General features: G+C 47.5%; 1 protein-coding gene across 1 annotated transcript in view; it reads left to right on the top strand.

Moving 5' to 3' along the window:
* The window catches only part of LOC106595197 (voltage-dependent T-type calcium channel subunit alpha-1H-like), a 137,719-nt gene extending 124,215 nt beyond the window's left edge, over positions 1 to 13,504 (top strand). The window contains 3 exon segments of the mRNA XM_045688929.1: positions 4,953 to 5,121; positions 11,237 to 11,358; positions 12,383 to 13,504. Of these exon segments, the coding sequence (XP_045544885.1) occupies positions 4,953 to 5,121; positions 11,237 to 11,358; positions 12,383 to 13,351 (1,260 nt within the window). The 3' untranslated portion in view covers positions 13,352 to 13,504.
* The last annotated feature ends 255 nt before the right edge of the window (positions 13,505 to 13,759 follow it).

The following is a 13,759-nucleotide window of genomic DNA, read 5'->3' as shown; positions in this document are numbered from 1 at the left end:
GGTGAGACAGATCAGAGACCTGGTCAGGTGAAAACAGATCAGAGACCTGGTCAGGTGAGACAGATCAGAGACCTGGTCAGGTGAGACAGATCAGAGACCTGGTCAGGTGAGACAGATCAGAGACCTGGTCAGGTGAGACAGATCAGAGACCTGGTCAGGTGAGACAGATCAGAGACCTGGTCAGGTGAGACAGATCAGAGACCTGGTCAGGTGAGACAGATCAGAGACCTGGTCAGGTGAGACAGATCAGAGACCTGGTCAGGTGAGACAGATCAGAGACCTGGTCAGGTGAGACAGATCAGAGACCTGGTCAGGTGAGACAGATCAGAGACCTGGTCAGGTGAGACAGATCAGAGACCTGGTCAGGTGAGACAGATCAGAGACCTGGTCAGGTGAGACAGATCAGAGACCTGGTCAGGTGAGACAGATCAGAGACCTGGTCAGGTGAGACAGATCAGAGACCTGGTCAGGTGAGACAGATCAGAGACCTGGTCAGGTGAGACAGATCAGAGACCTGGTCAGGTGAGACAGATCAGAGACCTGGTCAGGTGAGACAGATCAGAGACCTGGTCAGGTGAGACAGATCAGAGACCTGGTCAGGTGAGACAGATCAGAGACCTGGTCAGGTGAGACAGATCAGAGACCTGGTCAGGTGAGACAGATCAGAGACCTGGTCAGGTGAGACAGATCAGAGACCTGGTCAGGTGAGACAGATCAGAGACCTGGTCAGGTGAGACAGATCAGAGACCTGGTCAGGTGAGACAGATCAGAGACCTGGTCAGGTGAGACAGATCAGAGACCTGGTCAGGTGAGACAGATCAGAGACCTGGTCAGGTGAAAACAGATCAGAGACCTGGTCAGGTGAGACAGATCAGAGACCTGGTCAGGTGAGACAGATCAGAGACCTGGTCAGGTGAGACAGATCAGAGACCTGGTCAGGTGAGACAGATCAGAGACCTGGTCAGGTGAGACAGATCAGAGACCTGGTCAGGTGAGACAGATCAGAGACCTGGTCAGGTGAAAACAGATCAGAGACCTGGTCAGGTGAGACAGATCAGAGACCTGGTCAGGTGAGACAGATCAGAGACCTGGTCAGGTGAGACAGATCAGAGACCTGGTCAGGTGAGACAGATCAGAGACCTGGTCAGGTGAGACAGATCAGAGACCTGGTCAGGTGAGACAGATCAGAGACCTGGTCAGGTGAGACAGATCAGAGACCTGGTCAGGTGAGAACAGATCAGAGACCTGGTCAGGTGAGACAGATCAGAGACCTGGTCAGGTGAGACAGATCAGAGACCTGGTCAGGTGAGAACAGATCAGAGACCTGGTCAGGTGAGACAGATCAGAGACCTGGTCAGGTGAGACAGATCAGAGACCTGGTCAGGTGAGACAGATCAGAGACCTGGTCAGGTGAGACAGATCAGAGACCTGGTCAGGTGAGAACAGATCAGAGACCTGGTCAGGTGAGACAGATCAGAGACCTGGTCAGGTGAGACAGATCAGAGACCTGGTCAGGTGAGACAGATCAGAGACCTGGTCAGGTGAGACAGATCAGAGACCTGGTCAGGTGAGACAGATCAGAGACCTGGTCAGGTGAGACAGATCAGAGACCTGGTCAGGTGAGACAGATCAGAGACCTGGTCAGGTGAGACAGATCAGAGACCTGGTCAGGTGAAAACAGATCAGAGACCTGGTCAGGTGAGACAGATCAGAGACCTGGTCAGGTGAGACAGATCAGAGACCTGGTCAGGTGAGACAGATCAGAGACCTGGTCAGGTGAAAACAGATCAGAGACCTGGTCAGGTGAGACAGATCAGAGACCTGGTCAGGTGAGACAGATCAGAGATCAGTGATAGGTGGAGAACATTAGTGAGAGTGTCAGACATCAGACACCAGGGTTCTGTTCAGTAGGGCGTACCGTAGCAAAAACGCTTAGCAAAGCAAAAAGGAAAATCTGTGTTCTTATTGGACAAGTTCAGGTGGTAGCTCTTGTCACTGATCAGACTCTTAGTTCGGTGAAACGAACAGAGAGAAAAGAGAGGAGAAGAAGAAGACTACCTCAAGGAGCTCAGTGGTCTAGCTGCCGGGTTTGGGGGGTTAGAGGGGTTAGAGGGGGGTACTGAGGTAAAACACAAGACCAAACATGTTAAACAACAGCTTGTTGTTTAGACTCTAAACATGTTAAACAACAGCTTAATGAGGTAAAACACAAGACTCTAAACATGTCTTACATCTAGACGTTCCGCTAGCGGAACACCTGCTCCAATATCCAATGATGGGCGTGGCGCGAAATACAAATTCCTCTAAAATCCGAAAACTTCTATTTTTCAAACATATGACTATTTTAGAGCATTTTAAAGACAAGACTCTCGTTAATCTAACCACACTGTCCGATTTCAAAAAGGCTTTACAACGAAAGCAAAACATTAGATTATGTCAGCAGAGTACCCAGCCAGAAATAATCAGACACCCATTTTTCAAGCTAGCATATAATGTCACATAAACCCAAACCACAGCTAAATGCAGCACTAACCTTTGATGATCTTCATCAGATGACACTCCTAGGACATTATGTTATACAATACATGCATGTTTTGTTCAATCAAGTTCATATTTATATCAAAAACCAGCTTTTTTACATTAGTATGTGACGTTCAGAAATAGCATACCCCCCGCAAACATCCGGTGAATTTACTAAATTACTCACGATAAACGTTCACAAAAAACATAATTATTTTAAGAATTATAGATACAGAACTCCTCTATGCACTCGATATGTCCGATTTACTATTACAAAAGTTTCATTACCTTTGTTGTCTTCGTCAGAATGCACTCCCAGGACTGCTACTTCAATAACAAATGTTGGTTTGGTCCAAAATAATCCATCGTTATATCCGAATAGCGGCGTTTTGTTCGTGCGTTCCAAGACACTATCCGAAATGGTAAATCAGGGTCGCGCGCCTGGCGTAATTCGTGACAAAAAAAATCCAAATATTCCATTACCGTACTTCGAAGCATGTCAACCGCTGTTTAAAATCCATTTTTATGCCATTTTTCTCGTAAAAAAAGCGATAATATTCCGACCGGGAATGTCCATTTAGCTAAACAGAGGAAAGAAAACAAAGCTTTCGGTCGACGCGGGCACGAGCCTGAGTCTCACAGTACTGTAACCAGCCACTACCCAAACGCGCTACTTTGTTTCAGCCAGAGCCTGCAAAGCCACGATTCAGCTTTTTGCCGCCTTCTGAGAGTCCATGTGAGCCGTAGAAAGTGTCACGTAAGAGCAGAGATCCCCTGTAATAGATAGAGATAATCAACAAGGCCAAGAAATGGTCAGACAGGGTACTTCCTGTACAGAATCTTCTCAGGTTTTGGCCTGCCAAATGAGTTCTGTTATACTCACAGACACCATTCAAACAGTTTTAGAAACTTTGGAGTGTTTTCTATCCAAAGCTAATGATTATATGCATATTCTAGTTTCTGGGCAGGAGTACTAATCAGATTAAATCGGGTACGTTTTTTATCCGTCCGTGAAAATACTGCCCCCTAGCCATAACAGGTTAAACAACAGCTTACTGAGGTAAAACACAAGACTCTGAAACAACACTTAGGACTAGAGGATGGTTATGGGCAGGAGAGAGAGAGAGAGAGAGAGGAAAGAGAGAGAGAGAGAGAGAGAGAGAGAGAGAGAGAGAGAGAGAGAGAGAGAGAGAGCAGAGAGAGAGAGAGAGAGAGAGAGAGAGAGAGAGAGAGAACAGTGGATGTGTGTTGACTGAGCGTGTGCAGTGTGTTCTCTCCAGTCCAGTCGGGCGTGTTGATGCAGTATAGATGGTCTGTAGTCTGTAGGGACTTGAACCGATGGATTTATTAGTGTTGTGTTGCTAGTGCAGCACTTTACAAGCTCTCCAGTGAACTGGATTCTTTTAATAAATTCCCTGGGTTTTACCTAAATCCTGGTTGGAGGATTCCCGGAATCAGGAAGGAATAAGGAGGAGATCTGGAATCAGGAAGGAATAAGGAGGAGATCTGGAATCAGGAAGGAATAAGGAGGAGATCTGGAATTTTTCAAACAGGATTTCAGGAAAACCAGAGAATTTGTTAAAAGTTCCCGTAAATTTTGCATCGATAAACTGGACACACACACACACACACACACACACACACACCACACACACACACACACACACACACACACACACACACACACACACACACACACACACACACACACACACACACACACACACACACACACACACACACACACACACACACACACACACACACACACACACACACACACACACACACACACACACACACACACACACACACACACACACACACACACACACACACACACACACACACACACACACACACACACACACACACACACACACACACACACACACACACACACACACACACACACACACACACACACACACACACACACACACACACACACACACACACACACACACACACACACACACACACACACACACACACACACACACACACACACACACACACACACACACACACACACACACACACACACACACACACACACACACACACACACACACACACACACACACACACACACACACACACACACACACACACCACACACACACACACACACACACACACACACACACACACACACACACACACACACCACACACACACACACACACACACACACACACACACACACACACACACACACACACACACACACACACACACACACACACACACACACACACACACACACACACACACACACACACACACACACACACACACACACACACACACACACACACACACACACACACACACACACACACACACACACACACACACACACACACACACACACACACACACACACCACACACACAGCCTAACTTAGATGGTCTGGTCTCCCTCTACAGGAGGAGGAGGGTCAGTGCAGCCAGGAGGAGGAGCTTCTGTCGCCAAGGAAGATGTCCGTATCCAGGATGCATTCTCTCCCTAACGACAGCTACATGTTTCCTCCTGTACGACCTGCTAGCGCCCCCTACCCTCTACAGGAACACACCAGCCCCCAGTACCAAGCCTCAGGTACACACACACACTCTCGCTCTCTCTGTCTCTCTGTCTGTCTCTCTCTCTCTCTCTCTCTCTCTCCTCTCTGTCTCTCTCTCTCTCTCTCTCTCTCTCTCTCTCTCTCTCTCTCTCATTAAGGGTTGCAAAGGGGAAGGTATATTACCAGTAACTTTACCAGTAAGTTTACCAGTAATCTACAGGAATTTTTGGGAAACTTTCAGGATTTCATGGAATTTTCATAACATGTCAAATATATCCAATAATAAAATAAAGCTATTTTATATTTTTAAAATCGTAATGACAAAGATGGTAAACATTGTCCTAAATACAATACAACTTACTTACAGCTTAGTGAATACCGTTTGTGTTTTAATAATGAGGTTTTCAGCAGGAAATATCCTTTATATTTTTAAAGACTTGGATTTATTTTTACTATGTCAACATGTCTTTGTTGTCATTGTTTTGCCGCCAAACTGGTGGCAGTTGTGAAAAAATGTAATTGCTTGGAAGAGCTGCAGAGTTAATTGAAGTCAATAGTTGGAAGAGCTGCAGAGTTAATTGAAGTCAATAGTTGGAAGAGCTGCAGAGTTAATTGAAGTCAATAGTTGGAAGAGCTGCAGAGTTAATTGAAGTCATTAGTTGGAAGAGCTGCAGAGTTAATTGAAGTCAATAGTTGGAAGAGCTGCAGAGTTAATTGAAGTCATTACTTGGAAGAGCTGCAGAGTTAATTGAAGTCATTACTTGGAAGAGCTGCAGAGTTAATTGAAGTCAATAGTTGGAAGAGCTGCAGAGTTAATTGAAGTCATTGCTTGGAAGAGCTGCAGAGTTAATTGAAGTCAATAGTTGGAAGAGCTGCAGAGTTAATTGAAGTCAATAGTTGGAAGAGCTGCAGAGTTAATTGAAGTCAATAGTTGGAAGAGCTGCAGAGTTAATTGAAGTCATTGCTTGGAAGAGCTGCAGAGTTAATTGAAGTCATTACTTGGAAGAGCTGCAGAGTTAATTGAAGTCAATAGTTGGAAGAGCTGCAGAGTTAATTGAAGTCAATAGTTGGAAGAGCTGCAGAGTTAATTGAAGTCAATAGTTGGAAGAGCTGCAGAGTTAATTGAAGTCAATAGTTGGAAGAGCTGCAGAGTTAATTGAAGTCATTACTTGGAAGAGCTGCAGAGTTAATTGAAGTCAATAGTTGGAAGAGCTGCAGAGTTAATTGAAGTCATTAGTTGGAAGAGCTGCAGAGTTAATTGAAGTCAATAGTTGGAAGAGCTGCAGAGTTAATTGAAGTCAATAGTTGGAAGAGCTGCAGAGTTAATTGAAGTCAATAGTTGGAAGAGCTGCAGAGTTAATTGAAGTCATTACTTGGAAGAGCTGCAGAGTTAATTGAAGTCATTACTTGGAAGAGCTGCAGAGTTAATTGAAGTCAATAGTTGGAAGAGCTGCAGAGTTAATTGAAGTCATTGCTTGGAAGAGCTGCAGAGTTAATTGAAGTCAATAGTTGGAAGAGCTGCAGAGTTAATTGAAGTCAATAGTTGGAAGAGCTGCAGAGTTAATTGAAGTCAATACTTGGAAGAGCTGCAGAGTTAATTGAAGTCATTGCTTGGAAGAGCTGCAGAGTTAATTGAAGTCATTACTTGGAAGAGCTGCAGAGTTAATTGAAGTCATTGCTTGGAAGAGCTGCAGAGTTAATTGAAGTCATTGCTTGGAAGAGCTGCAGAGTTAATTGAAGTCAATAGTTGGAAGAGCTGCAGAGTTAATTGAAGTCATTGCTTGGAAGAGCTGCAGAGTTAATTGAAGTCATTACTTGGAAGAGCTGCAGAGTTAATTGAAGTCAATAGTTGGAAGAGCTGCAGAGTTAATTGAAGTCAATAGTTGGAAGAGCTGCAGAGTTAATTGAAGTCAATAGTTGGAAGAGCTGCAGAGTTAATTGAAGTCATTACTTGGAAGAGCTGCAGAGTTAATTGAAGTCAATAGTTGGAAGAGCTGCAGAGTTAATTGAAGTCAATAGTTGGAAGAGCTGCAGAGTTAATTGAAGTCATTAGTTGGAAGAGCTGCAGAGTTAATTGAAGTCATTACTTGGAAGAGCTGCAGAGTTAATTTAAGTCATTACTTGGAAGAGCTGCAGAGTTAATTGAAGTCATTACTTGGAAGAGCTGCAGAGTTAATTGAAGTCATTGCTTGGAAGAGCTGCAGAGTTAATTGAAGTCAATAGTTGGAAGAGCTGCAGAGTTAATTGAAGTCAATAGTTGGAAGAGCTGCAGAGTTAATTGAAGTCAATAGTTGGAAGAGCTGCAGAGTTAATTGAAGTCAATAGTTGGAAGAGCTGCAGTTTTTTTCATGAATTAGGCTCTTTTCTCTTGAACCATATGGTATATCCACTAGAAACTATATATATTTTACATGGATACATTTCTGAAAGATTATTCTAGTATAAATTAGCAAAATTACCTTAGATTGTCATAGATTACTTTATACGTTTTGCAACCCTAATCTTATTAAAGCATTAAACTTTTTTAAAAAGCATAAAAATCACTGATGATGTATTCATTCAATCGACTTTGCTGGCGAAACCAGTGACGACCAGGACCAGACTAGTTGACAACCAAGAATAGAGTGTTGATTGGGTGGAGGAACAGTTGACAGCTCAGAGAGCTGCCCTGGGACACTGCCCTGTGTAGGATGCCGTCTTTCAGATGGGACGTTAAACAGGTTGTCCTGATTCTCTGAGGTCACTAAAGATCCCATGTCACGTATCGTAAGAGTAGGGGTGTTAACCCCTGGTGTCCTGGCTAAAATTCCCAATCTGGCCCTCATACCATCACGGCCACCTAATCATCCCCAGCTTCCAATTGGCTCATTCATCCCCCCTCCTCTCCCCTGTAACTGCTCCCCAGGTCGTTGCTGTAAATGAGAATGTGTTCTCAGTCAGTTTACCTGGTAACATAAGGGTTAAATTAAAAATAAATGAACCAGGGCGAGGATGGAGCGGGGGATGAATGAGCCAATAGGAAGCTGGGGATGATTAGGTGACCATGAGTCAGTCACCACCTTCCGGAGACACCTGAAACCCCACCTCTTTAAGGAATACCTGGGATAGGATAAAGTAATCCTTCTAACCCCCCCCTTAAAAGATTTAGATGCACTATTGTAAAGTGGTTGTTCCACTGGATATTATAAGGTGAATCCACCATTTTGTAAGTCGCTCTGGATAAGAGCGTCTGCTAAATGACGTAAATGTAAAATGTAAATGTAGAGGAGGAGAGGGGTTAGGATGATCTCCCGAATCTGATGGACCAAAGATTAGCAACACATGGAAACGGGACAACCCATTACGAGCATGGAATGTGTGTGTGGAAAGGTCTGCAAGAATACCCGAGGCCGAGGGGGGGAGTAGCGACACAACGCACAGGTAACAAACCTGGTGGGACACAGGAAGTGCTTGGTCCTGAGTCACCCCCACTCTGCATAGCACTGAATGATCTACAGTGAGGTTCTAAGACTAACTAGAGTGTTCTATGATCTACAGTGAGGTTCTAAGACTAACTAGAGTGTTCTATGATCTACAGTGAGGTCCTAAGACTAACTTGAGTGTTCCATGATCTACAGTGAGGTTCTAAGACTAACTCGAGTGTTCTATGATCTACAGTGAGGTTCTAAGACTAACTAGAGTGTTCTATGATCTACAGTGAGGTTCTAAGACTAACTCGAGTGTTCTATGATCTACAGTGAGGTTCTAAGACTAACTAGAGTGTTCTATAATCTACAGTGAGGTTATAAGACTAACTCGAGTGTTCTATGATCTACAGTGAGGTCCTAAGACTAACTTGAGTGTTCCATGATCTACAGTGAGGTTCTAAGACTAACTAGAGTGATCTATGATATACATTGAGGTTCTAAGACTAACTAGAGTGTTCTATGATCTACAGTGAGGTTCTACGACTATCTCGAGTGCTCTATGATCTACAGTGAGGTTCTAAGACTATCTAGAGTGTTCTGTGATCTACAGTGAGGTTCTAAGACTAACTCGAGTGTTCTATGATCTACAGTGAGGTTCTAAGACTAACTTGAGTGTTCTATAGTCTACAGTGAGGTTCTAAGGCTAACTAGAGTGTTCTATGATCTACAGTGAGGTTCTAAGACTAACTCGAGTGTTCTATGATCTACAGTGAGGTTCTAAGGCTAACTAGAGTGTTCTATGATCTACAGGGAGACTGTAAAGACCTGTTTTCCTGACTGCAGGTCCAGTCCTGTGTTTGTGTATCAGGTACTGGCTGGCTGACAGACTGATTTAGGCTAATGGCTGGCTGGCTGGTTGGCTGGCTGGCTGTCTGGTTGGCTGACTGGTTGGCTGACAGTCTGACTGGCTGGCTGACTGGCTGGTTGGCTGACAGTCTGGCTGGTTGGCTGACTGGCTGACTGGCTGGTTGGCTGACAGTCTGACTGGCTGACTGGCTGGTTGGCAGACAGTCTGACTGGCTGGCTGGCTGGTTGGCTGACAGTCTGACTGGCTGGTTGGCTGGCTGACTGGCTGGTTGGCTGACAGTCTGACTGGCTGGCTGACTGGCTGACTGGCTGACAGTCTGACTGGCTGGTTGGCTGACAGTTGGCTGGCTGACTGGCTGGTTGGCTGACAGTCTGGCTGGCTGACTGCTGGTTGCTGACTGGCTGGTTGGTTGGCTGACAGACTGGCTGGCTGGATGACTGGCTGGTTGGCAGACAGTCTGACTGGCTGGCTGGCTGGTTGGCTGACAGTCTGACTGGCTGGATGACTAGCTGGTTGGCTGACAGTCTGACTGGCTGGTTGGCTGACAGACTGGCTGACTGGCTGACTGGCTGGTTGGCTGGCTGGATGACTGTCTGGTTGGTTGACAGACTGGCTGGCTGACTGTCTGGTTGTACAGACTGGCTGGCTGGATGACTGTCTGGTTGGTTGACAGACTGGCTGGCTGGATGACTGTCTGTAGTGGTTAGCTGTGAACTACACAGGATCATACAGGCTCATCCACTCAACTCTCTGTACTTTACTAGTTGTACTGTAACATCTGCTCTGTGTTGACCAGCAACATAGCTTAACTAACCCTTCAGTCAGTTACACAGGAAACCATTATTCTCATTATTGGGTTCTGTTCCCGGGAAAATGTAGTTATTTTCCGGTTTTCGGGATTTGTTCCCCTCAACCGGTTCCAACCCCTGGATGCTAGTAGCATGTTAGCCCCCTGGATGCTAGTAGCATGTTAGCCCCCTGGATGCTAGTAGCATGTTAGCCCCCATGGATGCTAGTAGCATGTTAGCCCCCATGGATGCTAGTAGCATGTTAGCCCCCTGGATGCTAGTAGCATGTTAGCCCCCTGGATGCTAGTAGCATGTTAGCCCCCATGGATGCTAGTAGCATGTTAGCCCCCTGGATGCTAGTAGCATGTTAGCCCCCTGGATGCTAGTAGCATGTTAGCCCCCTGGATGCTAGTAGCATGTTAGCCCCCCTGGATGCTAGTAGCATGTTAGCCCCCTGGATGCTAGTAGCATGTTAGCCCCCTGGATGCTAGTAGCACGTTAGCCCCTGGATGCTAGTTAGCCCCATGGATGCTAGTAGCATGTTAGCCCCCCTGGATGCTAGTAGCATGTTAGCCCCCATGGATGCTAGTAGCATGTTAGCCCCCATGGATGCTAGTAGCATGTTAGCCCCCTGGATGCTAGTAGCATGTTAGCCCCATGGATGCTAGTAGCATGTTAGCCCCCTGGATGCTAGTAGCATGTTAGCCCCCTGGATGCTAGTAGCATGTTAGCCCCCATGGATGCTAGTAGCATGTTAGCCCCCATGGATGCTAGTAGCATGTTAGCCCCCATGGATGCTAGTAGCATGTTAGCCCCCTGGATGCTAGTAGCATGTTAGCCCCCTGGATGCTAGTAGCATGTTAGCCCCCTGGATGCTAGTAGCATGTTAGCCCCCATGGATGCTAGTAGCATGTTAGCCCCATAGACAGTCATGCTAGAGTTATACACACTGACCCAATGACTCCTGTTGACTGACTGTAACAGCCTGCAGGTTTTATAAGTCAGGACGAACAGTCTCTCTGAGTCCATATCCCAACGCCAGTCTAAGTGTTTAAGTGTTGTTTTTCCGTGTATCTTTTCTCCTCAGGCTGTGTAACATCTGCGCATTCCCAGCCATGTGAAGACCAGGCTGTACTGTCCAGCCTCTCTCACCCTGGTCCCCCTCACATCGCCCCGCCAAGGCCCTCGCCCAGGGGGCTGCGCAGACAGGTGAGTACACACACACACACACACACACACACACACACCACACCACACACACACACCACACACACACACACACACACACACACACACACACACACACACACCATGCTTGGTCTGTGACCTTAACATTCCCCATTGTGTTCCAGCTGTCTGTGACCCTAACATTCCCCATTGTGTTCCAGCTGTCTGTGCCCCTAACATTCTCCATTGTGTTCCAGCTGTCTGTGCCCCTAACATTCTCCATTGTGTTCCAGCTGTCTGTGACCCTAACATTCCCCATTGTGTTCCAGGTGTCTGTGACCCTAACATTCCCCATTGTGTTCCAGCTGTCTGTGCCCCTAACATTCCCCATTGTGTTCCAGCTGTCTGTGACCCTAACATTCCCCATTGTGTTCCAGGTGTCTGTGACCCTAACATTCCCCATTGTGTCCTCTGTGTTCCAGGTGTCTGTGACCCTAACATTTCCCATTGTGTTCCAGGTGTCTGTGACCCTAACATTCCCCATTGTGTTCCAGGTGTCTGTGACCCTAACATTCCCCATTGTATCCTCTGTGTTCCAGGTGTCTGTGACCCTAACATTCCCCATTGTGTTCCAGGTGTCTGTGACCCTAACATTCCCCATTGTGTTCCAGGTGTCTGTGACCCTAACATTTCCCATTGTGTTCCAGGTGTCTGTGACCCTAACATTCCCCATTGTGTCCTCTTTCCAGGTGTCTGTGACCCTAACATTCCCCATTGTGTTCCAGGTGTCTGTGACCCTAACATTCCCCATTGTGTTCCAGGTGTCTGTGACCCTAACATTCCCCATTGTGTTCCAGGTGTCTGTGACCCTAACATTCCCCATTGTGTTCCAGGTGTCTGTGACCCTAACATTCCCCATTGTGTCCTCTGTGTTCCAGGTGTCTGTGACCCTAACATTCCCCATTGTGTTCCAGGTGTCTGTGACCCTAACATTCCCCATTGTGTCCTATGTGTTCCAGGTGTCTGTGACCCTAACATTCCCCATTGTGTTCTCTCTGTGTTCCAGCTGGCTGTGAAGCTGGACTCAGTGGAAGTTCGGAGTGTCGCCTCAGTAGAGAGACAGGACCCCGTCTCAACCCTCCCCTCTCTCCCCCTGTCCCTCTCCCTGCTCTCCCCCCGCCCCCCCTCTCCCCCCTTCCTCTCGGACCCCGCCGACGAGGAGGTGTGGCACATCACCAGCTCAGCGCGCCATTGGTGGGACGGACATGGAAGTGGGCGGTGTCACTCCCTCTCCCCTTACGCCTCCCCTGACTCCCCCTCTTCACTGAGGAGCCGAGGGAGCGCGCTCAGTCTGCTGGGGGCAGGGCTAAAAGGTCACGACCCGAGGAAGGGCTTCAGCGTAGACACCCAGGGCTTCCTGGATAAACCCCGTTGTCCTGACGACCAGCGACGACACTCCATCGAGATCTGCCCGTCCCCGCCGGAGGAGGAAGAGGAAGAGAGGTCAGAGGTTAGAGGTCGCAGGAAGAAGAGGATGAGCCCGCCCTGCATCTCGATCCACCCACCATGTGACTCAGCGGGCCACGCCCCCTCGGAGCCGCAGGCGGACTGCAACCCGCTGCTGAGACGCAGAACCCCATCCTACGACGTCGCCGAAGCACACACTCCTACGCACAGGCTAACGCCGACACACACACCTACACACACACCGACTAACACACACACACTCATACAGACTCTCCCTCAAGCAGTAACGCACACCCCGTCTCACACACACACCCCGTCTCACACACACACCCCGTCTCACACACACACCCCGTCTCACACACACACCCATCCCCTGAACTCCGACACTAGACCTTCCTCTCTCTACGGTGACTACATGCCCCTCCCACAGTTCACCTTCGACCAACCGGAGCACAGATACACGAGTGGCATGTCCGCTGGCCTATCGAGTAATGAACCGGACACAAGTCCCTCGCACTTTAGCAGCAGGCCGGGGTTTAGCTCGATGAACAGGAGAACTGCCCAATGAGAGCAGAGCCCGGTACTGTAGTAGGAGAGGGATTCGTCAGAAAGACTAAACCCCATCCAGAGGGTGTGGCCTGATCTGGACAGTGACCGGTTGGGGGGGGGGAGAGGGAGATGGGGAGAGAGAGATGGGGAGAGAGAGAGAGGGAGATGGGGGGGAGAGAGAGAGAGAAATGGGGAGAGATAGGGAGAGAGAGAGAGAGAGAGAGATGGTGAGAAAGAGAGAGAGAGATGGTGAGAGAGAGAGAGAGAGATGGGGAGAGATAGGGAGAGAGAGAGAGAGAGAAGATGGTGAGAAAGAGAGAGAGGTTGTAACAGTGTTATTTAGTCCAGGACTAAAGCCACATAAATCTGTAGCCAAAGTATTTCTGACACTCCTCACACCAGCCAGCCAGCCAATCAGGAACAAACA

Source organism: Salmo salar, chromosome ssa11, assembly GCF_905237065.1.
Source record: "Salmo salar chromosome ssa11, Ssal_v3.1, whole genome shotgun sequence".
In the NCBI taxonomy this organism is placed as follows: domain Eukaryota; kingdom Metazoa; phylum Chordata; class Actinopteri; order Salmoniformes; family Salmonidae; genus Salmo; species Salmo salar.
Note: the sequence above shows the minus strand (reverse complement) of the source record. Positions and strands in the feature narration are given on the sequence as shown.